General features: G+C 41.0%; 2 protein-coding genes across 4 annotated transcripts; one reads left to right on the top strand and one right to left on the bottom strand.

Moving 5' to 3' along the window:
* The first annotated feature begins 429 nt into the window (after window positions 1–429).
* LOC146707531 (PDZ and LIM domain protein 3-like) lies at window positions 430–12,085 on the top strand. 3 transcript variants are annotated; one of them, XM_085458912.1, is made up of 7 exons: window positions 430–616; window positions 6,619–6,770; window positions 7,195–7,279; window positions 7,376–7,563; window positions 9,243–9,370; window positions 10,061–10,172; window positions 11,637–12,085. In XM_085458912.1, the coding sequence occupies exons 1-7, from the start codon at window positions 524–526 to the stop codon at window positions 11,824–11,826; spliced, it is 948 nt and encodes a 315-aa protein (XP_085315038.1). In that variant the 5' UTR covers window positions 430–523; the 3' UTR covers window positions 11,827–12,085. The 3 variants fall into 3 exon arrangements, with proteins under 3 accessions (XP_085315038.1, XP_085315040.1, XP_085315039.1); XM_085458914.1 differs by lacking the exon at window positions 430–616 and adding an exon at window positions 880–1,390; XM_085458913.1 differs by lacking the exon at window positions 430–616 and adding an exon at window positions 1,595–1,868.
* Window positions 12,086–20,624: 8,539 nt separating this feature from the next.
* npy2r (neuropeptide Y receptor Y2) lies at window positions 20,625–22,621 on the bottom strand. Its single transcript, XM_085460869.1, has 2 exons — window positions 22,581–22,621; window positions 20,625–21,833 (listed from the first exon to the last, which is right to left on the bottom strand). The coding sequence occupies exon 2, from the start codon at window positions 21,809–21,811 to the stop codon at window positions 20,702–20,704; it is 1,110 nt and encodes a 369-aa protein (XP_085316995.1). The 5' UTR covers window positions 21,812–21,833; window positions 22,581–22,621; the 3' UTR covers window positions 20,625–20,701.
* Between the last annotated feature and the right edge of the window lie 4,092 nt (window positions 22,622–26,713).

The raw sequence follows: 26,713 nt of genomic DNA, 5'->3' as shown, positions 1-26,713 counted from the left end.
ATCAAGCTCGGCTAGGAGTGAGAGTCCTGGGTCCCTTCCAAATCAATAGTGACTGGAATGTGCCTGTGAGACCTCCAAGGCCTCAGAGAGAAGCTTTGCCTTCAGACCAAATAAGGGCAGGAGCAGCAAGACCCATCAACCAGAGCAAGAGGAGGCCAGCCAGACCTCGAGCTGCCCAGGGATGAGAAGCATTAGTGGGGGCTGGCTTCTGACAGAAGCTGGTTTACATCTTCAGTCTGTGTGTGGACACGAGTTCATTTAGGTAAGCAGTTACTGAGTACTGTAAAAGAAGCAACGAGACACGCTCAAACAGAATTAGTACAGACTTGAGAGTCAGTTCCCAAAATCTGACCAATTACCTCACTCACGGGGCGGGAGCTGTCCATCCTCCTCCCCCTGACCCCCTCACTTGGTTCAAAATCTCCATCACTTTGATATTCCACTGCTCTTTAACTGTGATCCCCACAGTGTGCAGTTTACTGTCTGTGCTGCTGTCAAAACAGCAGGGAGACTTTAAAGGGTCATGCCACTTAACGTGGTGCTGGATGGGCCGGCCCCCTGGGGCTTTCGTCTGACAGGAGGAAAGGACTTCAACCAGCCCCTGACCATCTCCAGGGTGAGTGAGTGAGTGAGTGGCATAATGTCTGCATTATAAGAACAGAAGCAAAGTGATATCAGTTTGCCAGTTTTTTAAGTAGTTCTTTAAATCATTTTTTTCTTTTCCCAGTGCATTTTTCAAATAGCTTGAGGGTAAACATTGTGCTTCCAGACGATTCATTCTAGAAACATTCTGGTGTGGTATGAAGCTTGCACCTGTGCCGCAGTAAATGCAAGAGGCTTAGATACAAATAGCAGCTTGCATTGTTATCCAACATATGTGCACACACGCACACGAATACACACACAAACACGGATGTCTCATTGAGTAAATTTTGAAGCATGGAAAATATTTCCAAAATCATACACTAATCCCGCTGCCTGTGTGAATAATCACCAACTTAAAGCCGATGATCTAAACAAATGTTTGGACAAACCTGTGTGAACCTCCTCACGTTACAGGACGAACAGACAGTGCCGACGCTGGAGTGATGAGCGCAGCATTATGAAATGTCTGTTAGAACAGTGCAGCTGTTGAGAAGAAAGTACACCAACTTTGGATCAGCTTACAGCATCAGGCAGCTCGTCATCCTCAACAGCACAGAGAGAGATAAAAGATGAGAGAAGAAACAAAAATAACTCGCAAATACAAAAAAAAAATTCCAACTAGATTAAGTCATTTGGACATGTGAATGACTGACTGTAGGTGGACTTGGAAGATAAGAAAATGGAGAAACTCTTATCTGTATGGGGTCATCGGTGATGAAAACGATAATTTCCTGGAAGAAATTAGGTATTTCCTGTTGACACGAAGTACTAACAAGGGAATCCTCACAGATACCAATAATGATGTTGTAAATTTAGCACAAATTAAATGGTACAGTTCACATTCTCTGTTTCTGAAAATATGTTAAATATGTTCATGTATTTTGTAGGCCAAAGCTGGATAAGAAGATAAATACTGTAGATAAATGACTGGGTGTTGTTGTTAGTTTAGTACAAATATGATAACAGATAGTCTTTTATATCTCAAACCTCACTGACTCTTTATGTTGCTGTCCTTAAGTCACCAGGTTCTAGTCTAATTGTATAAATTTTATATTATTGTTTTTGTGGTTTGCGTGTGTGAGAGTGCAAATAGCATTCTAATAAGTAAGTTTTGGGAGTGCAGGTAAACTTAGAGAGTCCAACTATCTGTTTCGCTTCAGAACGCTAAGCTAGGCTATGCTAACCAGTGGCTCCTATTGTCTCATTTTTAAAGGAAAATTCAGGTAATTTTCAAACCTATTTATATCTTCTAATTTGGGGGACCTAAATGTTTTTTGACCTAAATAATTTTTGACCAAAATGTTTGTACTTTCTAAAATAGAGCAAGAAACCAACGACCGTCAAGCACGCTAATCCCACTTAGCAAAGATCTGTGTGAATGTAAAAGCTTGTTTTTGCCACCAGCAAACTTAGACTGTTATTCTGAAGCGCCAGTCAAAGCTATCATAAAATGTTTTTTCATTCATTTATGGAATCATATCTACAACTTCAGAAAAGTGGTGTAGCACCTAGCTTACTAATGCTTGGGCAGGAAACCTCGCTGCCACTCTTTCACACACTAGCAAAATTTTTAACAGTACCAAGTAGTTCAATAAACTTCAATAAAACCCTCCAACATCTAAAACAGAAGCCATTAGATGTAGATGGTAGAAATTGCTTTCCAGTATGTAATTTATATTTTAAAAAGGATTATATTAACTATTTTGTTTTTTTAGAGCTAGCTAACTTTTGCTGCCAAAATCTAACCTAATCATACCGTCAAAAGCAAAGTCTCAACAGATGTCCTAAACGGGATGTGAACTTATTCCTTATGGGTGAAAAATCTGTCATTTTTGTTGTAGTCTCTGTAAAATGGTGACTTCCTGTCAGCTTTTAGTGTAACTTCAGATGTTTTCAGTTCCATTCTCACAGGCATATAAAATAAAGTATCCAGCCATGCTCAGCTCAATGAATTTGATCATAATACGGTGACTACTTTAAAGTCTTCAACTTTAAGCATTATTCCAAAGTGGAAGCATTTAGGAAACACAGCAATGCCAGCCACGTAAGTTGCTGAGCGGGGATGAACGTGGTGCTTAGGAGATGCTCTGCGAACTGCACAACTGCAGACGTTCATGGGGTGTAACGTGTAGGTGATCCAATATTTTTTGAGCATAGCCTGTGAGTAAGAAAACCAGTCTCTGTTACTTTGATGAGGATTATTTCTAAATGAGATTACATCGTCCCTTGTAGTTGGAAGTTTTAGCGTTTTTGTTCCATATTGGTCAAAATCAAAACTTTTTTTTTTAGCTTTTTAATAATTCAGACTCCACAAACCTAATAAACACATAAGAATTTCAAAGGATGCACACAGTTAACAGACATTTATATTGGCTACTGCTCCAAATAACTGTTTTGATCACTGCAAAATACAAAAGTTAGGATTTTGACGATGAGCACTGCTTTCTCCATCTGTGTTACAACTTGCCTGTGGGCTGAATCCCCAGAGTCAGCCAGAGATGGAGATCAGTAATCCTGTTATGTATGATGGGGTTATGTGAATCTATATTTAGAGAGGGACCTCAGGAAATACTGACCAAAAGCAATTTTAGCTCACAACCCACCAGCTCTTTCCAGTAAACTCACACCTGTTGTGTTAGTGGACACTCAGAGGCCTGTATGAGCACAGTGATGAAAGAAGGCTGAGATTGAAGAGAGAGGGGAAGCGGAAACGATATGAGATCAGTAATATGAGAAGCTGTATCCTCAAATGCATTTGTAACAGAGACAACTGTTAAAAAAACCAAACCCCAAAACAAACTATGATTAAAAAAAATGGCTACAGGGCAGATTAAAAAGCTGCTACTTCAGTGAACCCACAAGATTTATTTGAGAGCACAAGTGATTCGACTCGCTCCGTTCAATGCCATTTTTGGTTAGGAACATCCTCCCCTTCATGAGCCGTTGGTGTTCCCAGCTGGTGAAAGTAAACACAAGTGATAATCATCTTTTTCTTCAGCACACAGGGGCTGTAAAGTGGGCGCCGCTCTAGATTTACCCATGAAGATCTGCATCTCTGTGTGATGTCTCCATGAGGGGTGTAAAGCACATGGATTCAATTGCCTAACATGCATTACGTGTCTCTGCAGGATCTCTGTGAGAGAACTACTCCCATGATGTCATTACTTTGGCTTAATTTTTAAGACTACAACTGTATATGCTTATCAGAGTCCAGCGGTCCAAACAGGCAGAAAAAAAAAAAAGAAGATTGCAGCTGACAAGAAGGCTGAGGTACTCCTTCACAACGAGCTTCAACCTGTCACATTCCCAGTCTTGCTACTTGCATCCCCTATTTTATCCCGGACTCTTAAGAAAATAGTTTTAGAGCAAGCAAGGGAGGTAAAAAGAGAAGAGAGAGGCAGGACGGGAGAAAAGCAGAAAGAAAAGGCAGGCAGGTGGTTGTAATTTAAACAAAGACAAACGTTTGACATGACAGCTGAACTCCGAGGAAGCAAAAGAATGTAATTAAAGAAAAAAATAAAAGCATGGCTGTGTACCTACTCGATCCAGACATGAGAGCAGCGAGACAAAGTCTGACAGCGCTCTCAAACAAATGCTCCACTGTAAATTACCGCTCCCTCTTTTGGAAGCATGAGACATCCCCTCACCACTTTTATCCGCTGTTATTTATAGGCAGATGACCTAATTTAAGTTTCACCGTAACATCTCAGTGTAGCTCAGTCTGCAATGTCCAGTAATGCAATATGACTGAGCACAGGTCGTGCCCTGTGTGGCGCAAGTGGACATTTTGGGTACTGTTTGATGTTGCCTCGGGAGAGGTGAGCTGTGACCCTGGTGGCTTTCTGGCAGTTCTTGCTCTTTTTTCCAGTCACTTCCTGACCATCAGAATACATATTACCATCTGGACGCTGTCACTCGGTGTTTACTTTGGCTCCATGACAGGAGAGTTTACACACATGCATACCAACCAGAGCAACGTCTCTCTGTTAGCAGCTACTGTGGAGAGTGCACGAGCTGCTGAATTTATAGATTTAGCTCATCAATGGTCTGAATTGTGTTTTGAATTTGTGTGTGTGTGTGTGGGGGGGGAGGTTATAAAGCTTTGATCCAAGCAGGGGAACAGAAACAAGGGGCCCAGCCCCTGAGTACTGTATTAAAAGATGACGTGCCAGTGATGGAGAACAGACTTTTCACAGCACTGCAACATCTGGACGTACTGGACTGTATAAAGGCAATGTACAGAGGGAATCCAAGTCAAGGGCAGAGTTTCTGTTTAATAAAGCTAAAGCTTCAATCCATGTAAGAATCTTGACCATAACGTAGAAATGAGATCACCGGAATATGTTGGGGTTTTGTTTTATTTTTTTACTCAAGTCTTTGTGTGTAAGCATGTATAAGTTTAAGCATATTATGTATTTGCTCGTTCGTGTAAGGTGTTGTTGAAAAGAACTGCATTTGGACTCTATTGAAGCTGGATTTAAATGCTCAAACATGCCAAGTTTTCTGTTTTTGAGAAAAGAACACTTTGTTATGATTGTTAGCAAACTATGATACAACAAACAGGAAATAGTTTTAATACAGACGTAAATATCGTGCTCATTTTCCACTCCTTCTATTGATAATGATACTAATTCAGGCTGCTTCAACCTTTTCCGCTGCATAACTTGGTCTTCTGGTCCCAAACTTTTCCCATGACCCCACCAGCTACAGCCGTACATCCCTGAATTCGTCGAGGGCATGTTTTTGTTTGTCACTGAAACTGAGAGGAATAAACTGATATGAAAATTTAGTTAAATCGTAGGACAAAAAGCAAATGAAGACAGCTGCTGCTGAAATTAAAAGTTGGACGTTGGACAGACTAATTAGGAATTAGCTAATGAATGGTGTGTCTTAGTAAAGTGTGTAACTCCCATAATTTTCAGAAATAGTTGCTTGGTGAAAAACTTGTTGTGTTTCTTAAAGATCCCCCATTCAGTGTTCCCAGGGAACACTGTCTAGGAACTGAAACAGGCCATAGAATATGCTTGTTAAAGTATCCTTTGTCCTACATGGAGCTGTTTGCATTATTACTGACCGCCACAGTAAAATGAAAGCACACCCAGTTTAAAATTTATCTGGACTTACAATTGGATAAATACACCCTCAGATGAACTGTGTCTGTGAAGTACACCTGTATTGCTTAAGAGGATAAGTAGCAGCCATGAGCTACTGATCAAATTCACCAGATTAACTGATCATCAGCAAATTTTGGGAGTTTGCTTGCCTGGAGCATTCAGGTGCCAATCAATCCGGAGAGGGTTATAAGGCAATTTCTAAAGTCCATCATTCTACAGGGAAACGTTATTTACAAGTCAAAAACATTTAAGGCAGCTGCTAATCCTCACAGGAGTAATCTTGCCCCAAGGTTGGGCCATGCATCTTCAGAGAAACACTAAAATTACCAACAACTACATCCTAGACTCTACAGGCCTTAGTTGGGACAGCAAATATTGAAGTTCATGGCAGTACGTATAGAAAAGTCCTGTATGGCTTATTTGGAAGAGTTACTAGGAGAAAGCCTCTTATCTCTACAAAGGCTAAGTGCTACTTTCAGTAAAAACCAAACACAGCATAGCAGCACAAACACTTTGTACCAACAGTCAAGCACGGTGGTGGAAGGGTGAGGATTTGGGCTAACCTTCAGTGAACTGAATGGGTTCTCTCCGTGTACTCTGACTTCTCGCCACAGTCCAGAGACATGCAGTCAGTGGGGTTAGGTTAATTGGTGATCTGTCACTGTGTGAACCCTGTGGCAAATTGCCGACCTGTCCATGGAGTACCCTGCCTCTCACCCTATGCCAGCTGGAATAGGCTACAGCAACCCCACGACCCTGATAAGGACAAGCTGAAGAGAATGGATGGATATTTGTTTTTCCTTTTTTTTTGTTATCCACTTGTCTATGATGCTCGCCTTGTTTGTTGACTCCCATCCAGATCACTCCTGGCAGTAAGGCATCTGCTGCCAACCTGTGCCCTGGTGATGTCATCCTGGCTATTGAGGGAGTCCCAGCAACAAACATGCTGCATTGTGAAGCTCAGAACAAGATAAAGGAATCCACTCATCAGCTCTGTCTCACCATTGAAAGGTTGCGGGAGTATACACATGCTCACAAACCTTTTTTTGGATCATTCAGCTTTTGATTCAAGTTAAATTTGAAGTTGGATTTTTTGGTGTTAGCTATTTCACAGGTGTTCGCTTTACTATAAAGGTATAAATCCATGACTAATGTATCCACATTCTGTAATACAGATTGTTACTGCAATTATTTTGTGTGTTGACCCCTTAATTTTAATAATAATATCCACTGCTACTACAAAAAAAGCTGTGGGAAAAAATGTGGAAGAAATATGTAGCCTGTGGTACTTAAGGAAAGACATAAATCTAAGGTCAGTTTAGATGTTTTATGTGCCAGGATTAGGCTCACATGTGCACACAAGCTTCAAAAACAGGCATTTAACAGTCAGTTCATCGTGGTGAACTTCTGACCAGGATCTGCCTTTAAATTCCAGAAACGAATCAAGACTGTGGACTCCACGTGCCATGGAGGACGGGAGAGCTCACCCATTTAAAATAAACCTGGAAGCAGAGCAGCAGGTCTGTGAGACTGTATGTTTAGTAGCTATGATGCCTTAAATCTTTGTATCTTGTTACTGCTTCAGTAGTGTCCTTGCTTCCTTCTTCTCCTACCAGGAATATAAACCAATTGGCACAGCTCACAATAGAAGAGCTCAGCCATTTGTGGCAGCAGCGAACATTGATGACAAGCGCCAGGTAGTCAGCACATCCTACAACACGCCTATAGGCCTCTACTCCAGTGGCAACATCCAGGATGCTATGGAGGGCCAGATCCGAGGCTTGGTCCAGCACAAGCCTGAGAGGTGATCAGTGCAAATAATCATTAGTTTGTCTAAAAGCACCACATTACACAAACTAAGTGCTAAAAACCTGTTGCTTAGAAATACTTTTCCATCAGTCATTGTGTTGGTATGTTTAGAAATATAAAGGTGCGTAAGTGTAAAGCCTAATGGTTCACACACACAGAAAAATGTTAGCACGACAGCATGCCACACTGTGCCACCAACACATTACATCAACAGGAAACTTATGCAATGAAGCTCCCAGCGCACAGTTTCAGTGCTTGATGTTAATGTACAAGGAGATTTGGAGGTCTGCAGCTATTGAGTGAGCAGAGCATTGGTGACTTTTATGCACTACCTCAGCACTTGGCAACCCTGCTCTGTAACTTTGGGGTCTGCCACTTTGCAGTTAGGGTTACTAAATGCTCCCACTTTGCAATGATATCACTTACACTTAATTTTGGAAGAAATTCCATGTACTAAATTGTTGCAAGTGCATAGCTGGCATCTTATTACACTACTATGCTTGAATTCAGCGAGCTCTTTAGTACAACTGATTCTTTATTGGTGCTTTATTTTATACACCTGTGGTTGAAAGCACCTGAAACCAAAGCCTAACAGGTGCACAATACTTTCACAATACTTTTGTACACATTATATACTCCACTTAACCAACTAATGTAAAGCTGTTCTGCGTCACTTGCCCTGTGTGTCTACTTTGCCACAGCAAACATAAGTGGAAATTCTTACATGAGCTTAAATGAAATGAGTACACATACTGATTCTCTGGAGTAGTTTTTGCCTTGTGGCTTTTAGTCTCACTTTACAAAGGCCTTCTTCCTCTGCGAAGGACATCATTGCATCGTTGTAATTATACACAGCAAATAGCTGTTTACTCTTCTATTAAGTATGTGGGAAGCTTTTAAGATTGTGCGTGTGTGTGTTTATGGTTGAAAATAACTGAGCTGACCTAAGAATATTTAACCAAATAACTGATTAACTAATTACTTTCCTCTGGAGCCTCTCTTATGGCAACTCTCTTTATTTGAGTGATAAGGATCCAGCAATACAACAACAGGAATGAATAATAACCACTGTAGATCCTACAGAGCTACTATTGCACCAATTGTTTTTGCCCATTTTACATAACTCACCTCCAGAATCACCCGTCCAGTGAGTCACACAGATGTGCTACAGCATGTTAGCCTTCAGCCTTCCCATGCAGTCATATGGATTCCATTAGCTTGTTTGATGTACGGTGTCTTAGGGAATATAGGAAAGAATCTCTTTGTGGCTCAACCACAACTTCTGAATAGGTCACATCCGACCAAAGCCACTCACTCATGCATTACTTCTGCACTGATTTAGACGAGCACTGCAGCACATTATCAGTACACTGGAAGGGATCATTGTTTATTAAACCATAATTATGGTTAAATTACAGCTCAAATTGTACGTTAATCAAATCCGTGTGATTATTTTTGTCTCGCATCCATTTTCTCCTTGTAAGGCTGACCCATCATGCTGCGTGATCGTCACCTGGTTACGCACATTTGTTGCACACACTAGACACCAACTTTAAAGCGTGATGGGTGAAACTTTCATTGGGTTTTTTTTGTCAGAATTATAAGAAAACTCCTGTATTGCAGTTAGTAGAATTTGATGGGGTTTTTCTGTGTGTGTCTCGATGCACTGCTCAGTCCCAGAGCTCTAACCAGCATTGAGGATTCTGACGTTTACCGGATGTTACAGAAAGACCAGGAGGATCCCCAGGAGCCTCGGCAGTCTGGCTCCTTCAAAGCCCTCCAGGAATTTATTGACAGTGATGGTGAGCTCTCTCCTAAATTATGCATCTCTTCCTCAAAAAATCAATTCATAAATCATTCATAATTCTTCCCACTTTTTCAGTCTTCACCTGGTTGTAGTGACACTGACAGGCAGTAGTTTTGTCATCAAACACTTTTCAGTTCACGAGATGCTGTTTTTTCACATAAAGTTGCCGTTTTAAACCTTTTTTTTTCAGCTTTCCCCCTGTAAGAAAAATAAAGAACAAATTTGAAAGTTTCATATCTTTTTCAACCCTGGTTGGAAGAAGGGCTCAGGGATTGATCTAAAAACCCTTTGGCTTAAAGTCATAGCTGAAATTACATGTTGATGACTTACCTGTGGCATTAATACATTTTCAATAAATTACACTGTGATTTACTTGGACAAAAAGGACTGAAAGTAAGTAGATCATTTATGCAATACTGTGACAATGTCTCATATCACACCCTATTAAAGCTCCACAGTGTGTGTCATTCTCCTTATTTTTGGAGTATTATTAATACAAAAGCACTTTTCCACGTGTTTCCTTTGTTAGCAGAATACGTATAATATGCTGAAAAACAAAAAACAGAAACCCAAAATGAATGATCATTCATGCCGCTTTGTCCCCGTCTCGTGGTTTTTCTTTTCATGTGTGTGTTATGATCACGCAGGGTTTTTGTGTTGAGTGGTTTCTTTCTAATGTGATCAGGCACTCGCCCCATTGTGACCAGGACAGTAAAAGCGCCCACAACCAAACCAACTACGCCCACAGGAAACCTGCAGAAACTGCCTGTCTGTGACAAGTGTGGGAATGGGATTGTGTGAGTAAAAATAGAACGACTCATCTGCGATTTACATTAAGACCATCTATGCAGAAACAGCACAGTTCAGCGCAGTACACCCAGAGGCTGCATAAATTATATGCGCTCACCTGCTACCTCATTAGGTACACCTGTTCACCTCATTGTTAATGCAAAAATCTAATCAGCCTAATAATGCACTGAGTGGCAGTAACACAGTGCTGAAGTGAAAACTGAGCATCAGAATGGGGACGAAAGGAAAGTTAAGTGACTCTGAATGAGGCATGGTTGTTGGTGCCAAACAGGCTGGTCTCAGTAGTTCAGAAACTGCTGACATACTGGGATTTTTCCCCTCACAACCACCTCTAGGGATTACGGAGAATGGTCTAAAAAAGAGAAAATATCGAGCGAGCGGCAGTTCTCTCTGTGAAAATTCCTCGTTGACGTCAAAGGTCAGAGAAGAACGGCCAGACTGCTTTAAGCTAATACGAAGGCAACAGTAACTCAGTGCAACCAAGTTATGCAGAATAGCATACGTGACCGTGCAACACGTCGAACCTTGAAGCAGATGGATTGGAGCAGCAGAGGACCACACCGGGTACCACTTCTATTAGCTAAGAACAGGAAACTAAAGCTGCAGTTTACATGGGCTCAGCAAAACTGGACCACAGGAGATTGGAGAAATGATGCCTGGCCCGAGTCTCAATTTCTGCTTCAACATTTGGATGGCAGGATCAGAATTTGTTATAAACATGCAATTAATGGATCCATCCTTCCTTGTACAAACAGTTCAGGCTCCTGGTATGGGGGATGTGTTCTTGGCACACTTTCAGCCCACCAGTACTGGCTCAGCGTCATTTAAATCGCACAGCCAAACCATCAAAAACTGAATTCTTGAATGTGTCAGTAAGTTCACTGCACTCATATGGCCTCCACCATCATCAGAGATTGCTAATATAGATGTGCAGCACCTGTCTGATGGACCGAAACCTCTGAGAAATGCTTCCAAAACCTTGTTGAATCTGTACCAAAGAGAATTCAGACAGTTCTGAAGGAAAAAAGGGATCCAATTCTGTACGAGCAAGGTGTACCTAATAAAGTGGCCACTGAATGTCAGCTAGAAACACAAATGTCTTACATTTTGAAACTCAATACATTATCAAAAGCTTCTGGGACTGGGGGAAAGAGAAGTCTGTTAAACCTGTGTGTTTTTAGATGGGCAGCAGAGGGCGACTTTTCTGGTTGCAAAAACACAAGTCGCATTGAGGTTGCACTGCAGGAAAACAAGTGTTCCAGTTATTTGGGTTTGTGTCCATCTATTGTCTTTACACTTGGAGCCTGTTTAGAGTACATCTACCAGTGTTTCTAACCTATAAACAGTTAGCACAGCAGTAACTGGGTTCTATGCTTTATCGTGAAGCTGTACCACTTTTTAAGTGCCGTATATTCTGTGCTCCTGACATCAGTTTGTTTTTGATGCTTCAGTGGGACAGTGGTGAAAGCTCGGGACAAATATCGTCACCCTGGTTGCTTTGTGTGCTCTGACTGTGATGTCAACCTGAAACAGAAGGGCTATTTCTTTGTGGAGGGACAGCTGTACTGTGAGATCCACGCTCGTGCCAGAATGAGACCAGCGGAGGGACACGACCTCGTCACAACATTTCCCTCTGTATAGAACCCTGCCTCCCTTATATGAGCACAGACACATAAAATCTAGGAAGCCCTTCTATTCCTTACATATGTGTTCATGTGTTCGTCTGCACTTTGGTGCTGTGTGTAATAATATTTCAGTAAGAATACACTCTTCACTCTTACTGATATGATGTATTTTCTAGGCAATAATGTAAACACCTGGTTGCTTAGAGAGTCCAGCGAAACCACAATCTGTCTTTCCAATAAAGGCCTCTGCTCATAATGTTAAAGGTCTCTGTATGTGTAGCCTTAATAACAACAACAACATGACTAAATTACGTCCTCAACATGTCTTGAAGTTCTCCAGAGGCCTGGTAATGAAATAAACATTTGATTCAGGTGTGTTGACCCAGTGTGACATCTAAAACCTGCAGGACACCGGCCCTCGAGGCCTAGAGTTCCCCACCCCTGCTCTAACAGATCCAGCTCTGTTTATGCATAGTTTAAGCAAGAGGTGTCGGACTCCAGGCCTCGAGGGCCGGTGTCCTGCAGGTTTTAGATGTCACACTGGGTGAGCACACCTGAATCAAATGATTAGTTCATTACCAGGCCTCTGGAGAACTTCAAGACATGTTGAGGAGGTAATTTAGCCATTTGAATCAGCTGTGTTGGATCAAGGACATATCTAAAACCTGCAGGACATCAGCCCTCGAGGCCTGGAGTTCGACACCTGTGGTTTAAGCTAACAGATGTTAGCAAATTAAAACGATGAATGTATTTGTTAAAATTCAACATGTACAAACTCATTAAATCTCTGGCATGGTTGTATGCCCATCATTGGTGTGAAATATCCACCTGCTTCATATTTGAAAGGTGGATATTAAATGTTGGCCGTTTATAAGCTTTATGGCTATAAGCATTTGTTAGCCACGACAAAAAAAACCCCCACTCCACTGATGACTTGCTCTTAGCCAACACCCTTAACGACTTCTACTGCCGTTTTGACGAGCCATCAGGCAGCCTTCACAACTCCAACGGCCCCAACAATAGAGACACTTTGGACACTAATTCCCCCACCTCTCCCCCCTACATAGAGCCATCACCACCTTCAAACCGTTCACCTACAACACCCCCCTCCTCACCCCACACAAAAGAGGATTTCACACCACCTCCTCCCACCACAACTCTTCATATTCATGAAGCAGATGTGAGGAAGCAGTTTAAGAACCTGAATGCTCGGAAAGCTCCCGGCCCAGACGGCGTGTCTCCTGCCACCCTCAGACACTGTGCAAACGAGCTGGCCCCAGTGTTTTCTGGCATTTTCAACTCCTCACTGCAGGCATGTCATGTGCCTGCCTGCTTCAAGTCCTCCACCATAATCCCTGTCCCCAAGAAACCTAGGATCACTGGACTAAATGACTACAGACCTGTGGCTCTGACATCTGTGGTCATGAAGTCTTTTGAGCGCCTAGTTCTCTCCCATCTCAGGACCCTCACGGCCCCCCTCCTGGACCCCCTGCAGTTTGCATACAGAGCCAACAGGTCTGTAGACGACGCCATCAACATGGCCCTACACTTCATCCTGCAGCATCTGGACTCCCCAGGAACCTACGCCAGGATCCTGTTTGTGGACTTCAGCTCTGCCTTCAACACCATCCTTCCAGACCATCTCCGAGGCAAGCTTTCCCAGATGAATGTGCCTGATCCCATCTGCCGGTGGATCACTGACTTCCTGACGGACAGGAAGCAGCATGTGAGGCTGGGAAAGAATGTCTCGGACTCCCGGACCATCAGCACCGGCTCCCCTCAGGGCTGTGTTCTTTCTCCTCTGCTCTTCTCCCTGTATACCAACTGCTGCACCTCCACCCACCAGTCTGTCAAGCTAATCAAGTTTGCAGATGACACCACCGTTATTGGACTCATCTCGGACGGGGACGAGTCTGCCTACAGGAGGGAGGTTGAACCTCTGGTGTCCTGGTGCAGCCACAACAACCTGGTGCTGAATGCCCAGAAGACAGTGGAGATTATTGTGGACTTCAGGAAGCACACAGCCCCACTCCCCCCCATCATCCTGACTGACACCCCCATCACCTCTGTGGACTCATTCCGCTTCCTGGGTACCACCATCACCCAGGACCTGAAGTGGGAGCCCACCATCACCTCCGTCATCAAGAAAGCCCAGCAGAGGATGTACTTCCTGAGGCAGCTGAAGAAATTCAACCTGCCAACACGGACGATGATGCAGTTCTACACTGCAATCATCGAGTCCATCCTCACCTCCTTCATCACCGTGTGGTACGCTGGAGCCACTGTCAGGGACAAACAGAGACTGCAGCGTGTTGTGCGCTCTGCTGAGAAGGTGATTGGCTGCAGACTCCCATCTTTGCAGGACCTGTACACCTCCAGGACATTGCGGCGTGCAGCTCGGATCTCAGCTGACCCTTCTCACCCTGGACACAGTCTGTTTGACCTGCTCCCCTCAGGCAGGAGGCTCCGGTCCATTCGCACCAGAACCTCTCGCCATAAGAACAGTTTCTTCCCCTCTGCTGTTGGACACATGAACAATAAACGTACGACTGTTCCCACTACTAACACATGACCCTACGCTGTGTACACTGCATCATTCCATGTTTTGGCACTGATCACCACCTGCACTCATGTATATATCTTTCAACGTAGCAGCAACCACCCTGTGAGATCACCTATATGCAATACGACAGCCACTCCTTAGTTCGTTGGCCTCTTTGTATTGTTTGTTGTGCACCATATCGCACAATTCCTCTTGAGTGAATGAGTAGCTAACCTTGTTATGCACCATTTCAAAGAACAATGGAGAGTTACACAACTGAGTCTGCAAAAGAGCAAAACAGGCAGATGAATCTGTCACTGCAGACGCACAAAACCGCATAACTTTATTTTTATCCTCAGTCAACATCCGATTCTAATTTCCAGGATGTCAGATTGAAACTGTGGTAGCACACAATTGGAGTCATAAAATAAAAATACAGCATGTGGTTAAGTGTTATAAAATCCTTGAAATTCTCCATGATCTCAACTATTGCAGTGCTGGATCTAGTCCAGTGTTAAATAAACAATAATACTCAATATTACCAATACTATGATTAACTGTCTTAAAATATTGGAGAGTAACTTTAGTTTCTATGACATGAACCTGTTGAGACAGCAGGGGGAGCCATAGCATTATTGTTTGTTCTGTTATGACCATTCTACATGATGTTTTTGAAGTGTTTTGAGGTTAAATTAATTACCTAAGTAGCAATTGTGGTGAATTTTCTCTAGGTCCGAATTTAACATTTAAGATAATTGTGAATTATTAATCAAGAGATTGTACCTAAATTAATTTCTTTAATCTGCACTCATAAAACATCTTGATTAACGGCTGATAGTCAAACCCTCCAGCACTTTCTAAGCTTTTTAACCTGTCAGTATATTTGACCTACATCTTAATCAGGTGCTGGAAATTAGCCAGAAGTTTCACACATTAACCCGAGCAGGAGGTTAAGTCAATTAAAACATAATTGCTATCAACAACACGTTACTAATCTACAAATCTAGCACGTTGAATATTCAGAAAACTCTTGCAGAAGCTGGACAAAATCACAGTCAAAAGCCATTTACTGTTTAGGTTTATACTCTTTCTCTGAGGAAAGAAAAACTTCTAAGGATACAAACAAACTGTGACACCTAGAGCTGAGCGATTCCAACGAGGAAATGCTCGGGAGGTTTTATAACATTTACTATTACAACATAATCAGTGACGCGCCTAGCTAACAAACCTAGCTTTATCCACTCCGAGGACCAAGTTTTAAAAAAATAAAATAAATAAGGGACCAAAATGCCAGACTTGGTATCTCACACACCAGTTGGAGATGTCACGGTAGGTATGAGCTACTTTTTATATGATATATGAATGGACATTTTCTGTTTCTGTAGCTGCTGCTAACATGTTGTTTGCTTATACAAAATAAATCTGATGTTGGTCACATTACTTAAAAGTTTATTGGAAAAGGTTTGCACACAAACTTTCACTTTAGATCAACACATTAACATACATTTTAGACTTCACCTGCACCACTTTACCATCTGATGCAAATTTCAGTCAACCAGATATAATTTATTTCAGTTGTGCAATTAACGTATAGTAGAAAGAAAATACTGCTTTTCCACTCATTTTCAGTCTAGTACTTGTACCTGATCGTTTTCAGATAAATGTTGTTGTTTGTTACAACACTTAACATTGACCTACGAATGATTCAAGCATAAAAAAACGACCAAAGGATGAAAAATTGTTGTTTCTACAAGTAACTGACAGCTTAAGAGAGAACCAAGATTTAAGTTTTACTATGACGCTGTTGCAGAAACACAACATTTGTTTCCATTTCCTTTGTTGAATACGTCAGAAATGTCAAAGATAATACAGTTTGACAGACATGAAATAACCATGTTGTACCAACACACTGATTCCCAAAGAACTATTAGCCAAAACCTTGGCATATCCCAACATGATGTGCAGTGTGTCCTTTGAGGAAACTGGACAAGTGTAAGACAAAAGAGTAAGTGGAAAGCTTAAAACTGATCTTTGGCAGATAACCAGTGTCTGAAAGTCATGTCCTTGAGAAATGGGGGGAACCATCCAGCAAAGACCAGACACTGGACCTAAAAGATACATCTGAAACTTTGATCCATCTACTCCTCACTGAAGCTTCATCAGAAACGCTTTCAGTGGAAGGGTGCATATCAAGAAGCAATTCTTCAGGAAAGGAAGTGAAGGGAAACGGCTGAGGTGTGCCAAATTACACAGGAACTGGACTGAAAATCAGTGGCCTTGTAGTAATTCATCTAAATTGAACATTTTAGCTCAATCTGTCGTCAGTATGTATGGAGGAGGTCAGCAGAAAGGTACAACAGTGAGTATCTACAGCCATTTGTAAAACATGGTGGAGGCTCTGTCATGGTTTGGGGCTGTGTTTCAGCCAGTAGTGTTGGACATCTTGTAAAAAAAAATCAGATTTTGATTCACCATGCAGTATGACCTGGAAAGCATGACTTCATTTTTTCGCATGACAATTATCCCAAACACACTGCTAATGCAACAAAAGCGAAACACACTGTGGGACACGGGGAGTCATGGATTGGCTTCACCAGAGCCCGGACTCAGCAAGCAGTGTGGGGGGATCATTTTGACAGAGAGCAGAACAAAAGGCAGAAACATCCAAAGAAGAGCTTTGAATGTCCTTTAAGAAGCCTGGAGAACTATTCCTGAAGACCACTTAAAGAAACAAGACAAGAAAGCTTCCAGGCTGTCTTGAAGAATAAAGGTGGTCATACCGAACATTTACTTTCAAGCTCATTAAAATTATAAACCTTGTTTTGGCCTTATATGCTGTATTTCCATGTGTGCACATTTCAGTAAATCACTGCACTTATTTCAAATTTTCCTGGGAAAACATGAAGAAATCAGGGAGGACTCAAGACTTTTACACTGTGTTGTATATATAATAACAGAAAGCCACTCAAGTGGCTGAAGAAACCCAGGGAATCACCAATAACCAATAAAATTTTCTTCTCTACATGTGAATCAACTGATTAGTATCCTGCCACACCATCTAATTATTTCACAATGGGAATACAATTAATTGGCAAAATCAATGTTCACGATATCTAACAAAATGTCATTAATTAAATATTAATACATGTTGACAGAAAGTCGTGAGATTGACATGGCAGATGACTTAAGTGCTTTCTTGTATGAAAGCCAAAGGACATGGCGATCAGCAAAAAATAATAAAATCGAATTTGTTTTCAAGCTATTGTTCAATTTATTTGATTAGTATGTACCCTCATCCTGGACAGATGCTTTGTGACAGCAGCACCTGCTCTGCCAAACAGCCAAAGAAACAATTATTGATTTAATGCTGAATACACCATGAATAGCTTACTAAAAATGGAGACCCACAGCCAATATCCCAGTCCCTTGGGTCCTCACGTACACGTAAAGTAAATCACTAAGGACGCGGTCAACAGGAAGAACACTTTAAAACCTGAGTGCCGAGATAATCAGTGTAAGAGTGAATAGTGGTGATTACAATGCTCACTGCAAACAAAGACAATTCGGGGAGGGGTGGGAACTATTTTACTTTCCTGTTGAACTCAGAATTAAATTAAAAAACAAAAACATGCAAACATCTGCAACTACAGCTAAGACACCACTGAATATCAAATGATTCTCAAATTTAAAGCAAGAACAGAATAATTAGTGGAATTTACTTCACATGCCATTTCTTAAATTTGTTACATTTACATGTCACGGATTAAAATGTATTTCATATTCATTATCTATCAATAAAATAAGTGTGTATGAAGGTTAATTCACACAGGAAGGCAATAACGTCATCATTGTACACAGTTTTATAACTGTGACCACAGATGATCACAGTCAAAATTTCAACGTATTCACGACTCCTGTACTTCAAACCATGCATTCAAATCATGACCATTAACAAGAGCATCAAAGAAATCTTTAAAACCCAGTCAGATTAAGTGTTGTTTACGATGCAGATTAGTTAGAAAAGAGCCACTCTATGTCAGAAATAAAGTTTAGGAGTTTAGCATTAACCACACGTAAAAGTTTAAGGAAAAATTAAATAGATGCAAGGATTTAACGGGAATACGATAATTCGGGTAAAAAGCCTGTTCTTGGTTTCACTTGCTTGTCTCAGCTGGGCTCTTCTGCTGAATCGTCTCTAAACGTGTTGATGCTATGAGAAGCACAAGAAAGCACATGATCAACATAATGATAGTATATTTGAACCATCACTGCAAACACTGAGCTCATAATAGCACATTTTCATTTTGCCACAGTTTGTTAACCTTGTAAACCATTACAGCTTTGCTGCTTTCTTGCATGTTGAAAGTGAATGCTTAAACAGAAGCATGGATACGTTAACTTTTCCAACTATATCTTTACAACCCTGGAAGCCTGAGCTGAACTGGCAACTTAAACATTAAATTCACTGGATATTCAATTCTTTCAATTATATCATAATTTGTCTGTTATTTATTATTAAGTATTTATTCTTAATTGCCCAATCCAAGTCAAACACTTAGCAACAGCCAATTTAGTACAGCCTAGGTTCTATTTATTCTTCTTATTTTATTTATTCTACATGCTCCTGTGTAAAAGACTGCTGTCGAACAAAGATTCATGGAACAAAATGAGTATTAAAGAATATCTGCAAGAGCAGATATTCTTTAATACTTTGTAATCTGATGCAGTTGTGCAGAACACTGCTTGTTAAACACCACACGTGTTTCTTCCAACACGTTGGTGAAGAATGAAATCTCTTGCAATCATTGAGATAACACTTCTCTCCAGTCTTTGCCAAACATACCTGGAAACACCCACACATGCTTGAAATCAGTTATACAACAGGCAGTCTGAACCTTAGTAGCTCAACTCCCTTGTAAGAACTCTGCAAACTTTGAGATAAAGAGGGTGGGAGGAAGAGGAAGATAAGGGGAATAGGAGGGAGAAGATCAGAACCAAGAACATACCTTGGTCCGGTCCTCTTTTTCAAGCAATGAAAGGCATGCAAGTACATCAATGTGATTTCAGTCCACTCGACAGAAGAGCAGGGTGATATCTTCCCCGTTGCCAAGCCACGGATGGCACAGCTCGTGATGTGGACGATGTGACGTGTGGAGCATAACAAATGACAGGATCAAACAGTACATTTTTTCATTATTCCGTATTTATTTTGTTTCAGTGAGTTTCTATATAACCCTATAAGAACAACCAATACAGCTGTTAAACTTTTCTGTTTCTGTGTTCACAAATGTGAGCAGCAGATACAGTTATTGCCCCTCTAAAGGTTTAATTGTTTGAAAAGCAATTGCTAGGTTAGACTGCAAAGTTTCATTTTGACATAGAAGTTTGGTGTTTGTCTTCAAGTCTTGTGTCTTATCAGTGTGTGCATTTCTAACACAACAAGACAAATTCCTTAAAAAAGTGTGGCAGGGACCAAAAAAAAAAAAAAAAGTAAAATAAAAATAAATTAATGATTACAAACATCAATTTTTTTTAATTGCTTATGATAAAAATGCTTACTGTTTTAATTATTTATTCATATTGTGAGAAAATAATCTAATTAGCTAATTAATTAATTAATTAAACATGTCAAGACTTTGCTACATTTCAGTAAAATGTGTCGATAAATACGCCATTAAAGTCTGTGCAGCCTGGCATCAGCGTGAGCAGGAAAATAAATGATTAGGGTGAACAATCAGAAAAACGTGAGATTATGAGAGGTTTTTGCTTTTCAGCTTTTTTGTCACAATAATATATTGTTGTTTCATTCTAGTGTCGATGAAGCTTATTCTGATGTTTGAGAAGATTTTGTGGCAACTTAAGGGTGGGAGCCGAACCAAGAATTTGAAGGAAAAAATCAGAAAAGCTTAAAATCAATTCATGTTATGCAGATATTGTAAGAGAGCTGTACTGGTGGCGTTGCTGAACAGAAATCAAAATTGAGAAGAAGTTCATTATTGCAGCGGGTATTTGTCAGTTATTTTTCTGACTGCAAAAATGTAGATAACACCAGTATATTGCGGATGGCAGATTGGATCCGCCGTATTTTAAATGATTAAGATTAAAGACGTATACATGTATGTTACGAAGCCGTGAGTACAGTTTCACAGGTGTGTTAATGATGCCCCCCTTTGTTGCTCTATTTGATGTTAGAAGTTAGCTACTTTAAAGTTTAAGCCCTTTAAAACATTTAAAAAGTCATTTTAATCATCCATTATTATGTGTGGTCAAAATGCCCAAAATAAACATAAAATACACACTTCACATTTGAACAACTAATTATCAGTCCATTCCCTTAAATTGTGCAACTTTAGACATTTGTTGATTTACAATCAGTACAAACCCCATCTTCGTCTTTCTGTGTCTCTCTGGCTTTGGAGCATCTTGCGGTCACGCTGGAAAGCGGGAAACACTTAAACACAGACATAAAAGCCATCCTGTAGTTGTTGTTCATCCAGCCGTACAGGATGGGGTTGACGAATGTTGAGCACATTGCTATGATATGGAACACAGTGAAAAGCAGCTTGAAGTCCTTCATGTACGGCACGCTGCTGTCGATGTCAACGGCCAACTGGAAGGCGTGGAAAGGCAACCAGCTGACGGCAAAGACCACCACCATGGTCAGGAGCATCTTGGTGGTCTTCTTCCTTCGCTGATTACGGTCATTTCGATCGTTTCGATGAGCCATGTGATTCTTCAGTTTATTCCAGATGCGAATGTAAGCGACAGAGTTGATTATTAAAGGCAAACAGTACTGAATCAGAAGCATCGATGTACTGTAGATGGCTCCATTCATGCTGCTTCCCGGCCACTTCTCCGCACACACGTGAAGAGTCTCGGCCGGCGACAGATCAAGCATCTCGTACTCCCTGAAAATGGCAAGGGGACTAGCCAACAGGGCACTGACGGCCCACGTGATGACGATAACAACAGCACACATGTCTTTGGACATCTTAGTCTCCATGTGGTAGACAATGTTCCTGTGGCGGTCCAGAGCAATGATATTCAGAGTGATGGTGGACACGTGCACAGCCATGCCTTGAGCACAGGGTAGCATGAAGCACAACACCTGACCAAACATCCATTTGCCATAGAGGGTGTTGACAAGGGTGGAAGGTAAGCACAGCGTGTTTACGAGCAAGTCAGCAACAGCCAAGTTTACGATAAAGAAATTGGTCACGGTCCGCAGATTTTTGAACTTGTAGACGACATATATCACTAAGGAGTTCCCAGTGACTCCAAACAGGATGATTGTGCTGTAAGCAAGGATGAGGATAACTTGAACTGCAACCAGCCTTGTGCTGTCATCCTCCATGAGAAAGTTCTCACCATACACTGTGTACGCGGTTGAGCAGCAGTTAGAAGGTTGAAGCTGATAATCTTCTACTTGAGTCATGTTTAATTGTTCTGCTGTGTTCATGACTAAAAGAACCAGAGTAAATCTGTGGAACAAAAAGTAGATATGGACATTAGTTGTGGCTCATGTAATAGTCTATTAACCATTAGCCAGTAGTTTATATTGCGTGCTCTATTAGTAGTATTAGTATTAAGTCTGCATTAGTCAAAATCACAAGTAAGCTCTGTAAAATGCAAATCTACACGTGAGAAGTCACTGAGGGACAGCCCTCATTTTAATTAATTCATACATTGAAAGTTTTTTTTTTTATGTGGTTTAACTTTGAAAAGTCCACCATTTATGTTAAATATCAGCCAGTTACCAAAAACCTCACAGTTACACCGGAGTTTTGACAGAACACTTGTTGGTGGCACATAGGTTTGCTTTGGGTGATTGCAGATATTGACTCCGAAGGCTTGGCTTCTATCCAAGAGCACAATGCGCTTCTGATGGGGTGGATTTCCTTTTAAGAGGTCTTGGAATACAATGAACGCAGGAACCAGAGCCACATACTGTAACGAGCAGTGCCGCAATTATCTTTCAGTGCGGCAAACACAAATCTGTCACTAGCTGAGAATACTAACCCCCTTCTCAGCTGCTGGATTGTGAAAATCTTAAATTAACATTTACATGCCCTATAGGATGCACCGCGCTTTTGTGGGGGGCTTGTAAAAAATTGCAAATGCAACAGTTATTAAGTCATGTGGCAATTTGTGATGGCTATTTATCAAGAAAAAAACACGTGACAGTTTGAGTATAAATGAGACAGCTACTCTGATCAAGATCCACTCACCTCAATCTGCAGAGTGAGATTGTTAGATTCCGCTCATCGTTTGTGCCGCTAGTAAAGTTTTGGTGCTTTTCTTCTCGTTCCTGTCATGTCCAGATGAGCAAACCCATTTAAACACCAGCGGGGGGGAAGAAAAAGTGTCCTTATTCTGAGAAACAGCAGCAGCAGCAAAGCGCGCAACAGTTTGCCAGTGCGCACTGCGGTCCGTTTGGCGTCGAGGGTTCATTAACTGCTCTGTGAGACTGAGCGATACAGAAAAACGAGGCGGGTTAAGTAACAGAGAAGAAACGAGAACGCGGTCTTTTGGGGGTCTTCATCCTGTGAGAGTACAAAATGTAATAAATGTGCGCCAACAATAGGAAAACCTAAAAGTGCAGATGCGTAGCGTGCTTTATATGGAGCATTTGAGCAATAGCAAAGTGTAAAGACTGTGAGAAGATGAGACTATAAAGTCAATTATAAAAATGTTTTATGTAGAAAAAAAAAATAATAAGCTTGGCGACAACGTGCTTGCAGCATCTGCGTATTACAGGGACTCCGCTGATGAAGTCTGGGTGTGCCTCCGCAGACTGTTACGCAGCACCGGTAGCAGCTTTTTCTTTTATCTTTTGGGGTTTTTCATAATTAGTATTTGCAGTTTAATAACTGCGCCTAGAACATAAACACTATTGTATGGTATTAAAAACTCTAAACAGATTCCTCCAAATGCGTCAAGGTGCAGCTAGGACGTGACTCCAACATGTCCTCGAAATGCTACTTGCAACAACAAAATTTACCGTGACTTAAAATCAAGTCACAAGCTAGAGCATATTTAGCATCTTCTCAACTTTGTAAGCAGTGAGTCAAATGTGACATAAATTTACCACCCACGCGTTAATTATCTCTGGACACTTAGGAGCTGAACAGTGGCGTGTCCAGCGGGGGCCTGGGGCACAGGCCCCCCCCAACCAGACTGGCCACCCCAGGTGCCACTCCGAAGCTAAAACAATAAAATTTAATGAAATATCAAATGTACGATTATGGTTTCACAGTGAAGCTCAGATATCCGAGGGTACGTGAATGGAGCACCGGCTTCTGCACTATGAGCATCATGTTAGCAAAGGTAGGAGAGCCAAGCACAAAAGACGGCACCGCAGAAAACATTTTTTCTGCGAAAGATTAACAAGTTAACATAGCTGGACTAGCCATCGGACGTTTGCATGGTGGGCTGATGACTTATTTTTTTATTTTTTTTGTAACGGCATGAACAATGAGAGGTGGTGGATTGGTCAGATGCTGGCCAATGTGTAAAAATAACTCAGTTGTTTGGTGGTGGCTATGGCGGAGCTTCCACAGAGGCAACAGGTGGATGAGGGAAGGTGAGGCAGGAGGAGAGACCCGAGGCGGCCGCCGGTCCAAGTGTCAGGTGAACTGAACTTCAGGTAAGAAGTTATGACCTGCAGTCTATCTGGGTCAGATATAAACCAAGTTTAGGTGCAGTTTATTTTTGTTATGCTGACTTTTTACAGTCAGTTACAATACCTCATACTGCGTGAGCTAGAATGACGAGTTTCTATACAGCTGTTCGGTTGCTATGATGTTACTGATAGTGAACTTTATTTTATTCATAAGGTTAGTTAGTAGAGTTGCCAACAGCTCCTTAAAAAATGGAATGGTCCCTCATTCAGAGAAAATATTACACATTTCGTATTGAGCTGAGAAGAGACGCAGTTTGTCCCGAACTTTAGCTATAATGGAAAAAGACACAAAGCTGGAGTTATTCTGTCTTTACAGCTGCCTCTTCTATTGCTACTTCAATCATGAAACTGATCAGCTGATCAGCTTTTCTCTCTTGTTTATTTATCGCCCACTTTGTGCCAGAAACAGGAAACCAGCGGATGTCACGCTAAACAACAGCAGCACGTTTAAGCTTGATCAGCTGTTGTTAGAATTTATTTAACATTAATTTCTAGTATCAGCTGATGTTTGCTGGAGCCACAGCTGTAAAGCTGCTGGTCATGATGTCGGTTTGGATATGTGGTGAGAGGGAAACATGAAGATGAAACCAGGAGACGTCCTTACTGGATCATCAGAGCTGAACAGGTGATGGAGAAACAGGTTTACCTTTTAGGTGACATGAATGAGTTGAAGGGAAGTTATGAACTGTTTCTGAGAGACAAATAACACCAGGATCCTTTTTTACGTAGCTGACAGCTGGTAACTGTGCAGGGGCAGGTCTAGGAAAGTGTTGCCAGGGGGCCAGGTAGGGCATTAACAGGGAGAGGGGGGCACAAAGAAATACTTTTCTTTCTTATTCTCAATTCAAATATCTAGCTTTTATTAAATAATTATCTGAATCTTGCGAACAAAGTTTTTATCTGACGTAAAATGTATAGAAATCATACATATACCAACAAGACTGTACATCACTGTCACAACAGCATTTGTTTTCATTCAAAGTCTTTATGGCTTTAATACCTGGTGGGCCGGTCTCTAGTCAAAATGCCCAATTTTTTGTCCCAGTCCAGCCCTGCAGGTTAATACTGGCAGTGTCACCATGCCAGCTGACTGTATTTCATCATCAGCCAATGCTGTTATTTATACATCAATATTACCAAAGTTTACCATAAGGCAGCATAGAAAGTATTTACTTGCTTTCAGGTTTTATTCAAATGTTAGTCTTTTCATTTGTTTCCCCACTTTTTTCCTGTTTCAAAATCAAACACCAGTTTGTGAGAAGATTATCTTCTTTTTTTTAACAGGCATTGGTTTTGCATTGGCATTGGCTAATTTGCCAATTGTATGTTAAAAATGTTCGTATTTTAATATTCAAAAATGTTTTTGCCCAAAACATATGTGCACTACATGTCAGTAAAAATACTATGCAAATATTGATGTCCTTGAATGCTGAGTAAACACTGACTGATTGTATCTCTTCTACTTTATCAACGCAGTATCTAAAAACTTTGCACCGTAGTGGTTAAAATCTCATTCTAATAAGAGTTAAAAGCGCATTCGGTTATTAGGTTTACAGGGTTATTGAATTATGGTTAACGGTTGGTAGAATTGTTTTTAACATTATCTGCCAATTACATCTGCCACCCTTCTCCAAATCTGTGCCCCTACCTGGCCCCCCAACAAAAATTTTCTAGACACGCCACTGTATAGTGTATGTAATTAAAGTTGTATGTAATTGATGTTGTTTTCTTTTTGATTGTTTATTAGTATGTTTGCATTGTTAAATTACGTTGTTACATGAAACAATATCAGTTTCAGTTATATGAGCGTCCGTGAGTCTCTGCCGCTTTTTTTCACTGATGCCATCAATCAGCATCCTCTGAAACGTCTTTTTTCCCCACAAACTCATCATTAGAGACCTCACTTTTTATATTCTGGTGAATAACAGCGCAGGTTCCAGCTTAAGGTCTAGTTCAGTGAAGCAGGTCCATTTCAAATTGTTAAGCCTGCGGCTTATAATTGCAATCATTTGATTACCGCTGTTATAAACCAAGTCACCATGTGGCCATTAGGAACTGAGTTACTGTAGAACTGTCTCCTTGGCAAACGCCTACCAAACTTGCCCATAGAGCTACAACACAGATGGTGAAATAATGAGGAAAGAAAAACAGGAAACCTGGGCAAGGCTTTCAGGAAGATTGCAGCAGGCTGAGCAGAGTGTAAATGATCTTCTTTAATATGGTAGCAAGAAATGATTCTTCATTTGTCATTGCAGATGCCTCACACTGTGATTTAAGGCTTCAGCTCCTGGTCAAGGAAAAAAAGAACATTTCTGTATTAGTAAGAGGTCCACATAGATTATATGTGTGTGTGTGTGTGTGTGTGTGTGTGTGTGTGTGTGTGTGTGTGTGTGTGTGTGTGTGTGTGTACTCTATGTCAGAATAAAATGTTTTTTTCTATTATACAATTCTTAAATTGTATCTGTTTCACTAGTGCAGGGATAAATATGTAAATGAATCAGAATTTATTTGCCTCTTATTTCATGTTTTATTCATCCTATTTAGCCTCTTACCCTCACAGGCTGCAGCCTCCTGTGACCCTGACTTGGAGAAGCGATTAATAGAATGGATGCATGGGTGCATGGATAACCTTTTTCTTTTTTTTACAGTACAATTTTGTTATTCATTGTCTCAGCTCAC

This window comes from Copadichromis virginalis, linkage group LG6 (assembly GCF_057382275.1).
Source record: "Copadichromis virginalis isolate Kocher_CV1m ecotype Utaka linkage group LG6, C_Virginalis_male_GT1.1, whole genome shotgun sequence".
Taxonomy (NCBI): Eukaryota; Metazoa; Chordata; class Actinopteri; order Cichliformes; family Cichlidae; genus Copadichromis; species Copadichromis virginalis.
Note: the sequence above shows the minus strand (reverse complement) of the source record. Positions and strands in the feature narration are given on the sequence as shown.

What these genes read in the sequence shown, in the direction of transcription:
- LOC146707531 (XM_085458912.1), top strand. Translation starts at nt 524, where the DNA reads ATGCCACTTAACGTGGTGCTGGATGGGCCGGCCCCCTGGGGCTTTCGT. An exon ending in GGAATTTATTGACAGTGATG is followed by an intron (nt 9,371 to 10,060) that starts GTGAGCTCTCTC and finishes TAATGTGATCAG; the next exon opens with GCACTCGCCCCATTGTGACC. An exon ending in AAGTGTGGGAATGGGATTGT is followed by an intron (nt 10,173 to 11,636) that starts GTGAGTAAAAAT and finishes TTGATGCTTCAG; the next exon opens with TGGGACAGTGGTGAAAGCTC.
- npy2r (XM_085460869.1), bottom strand. Translation starts at nt 21,811, where the DNA reads ATGAACACAGCAGAACAATTAAACATGACTCAAGTAGAAGATTATCAG.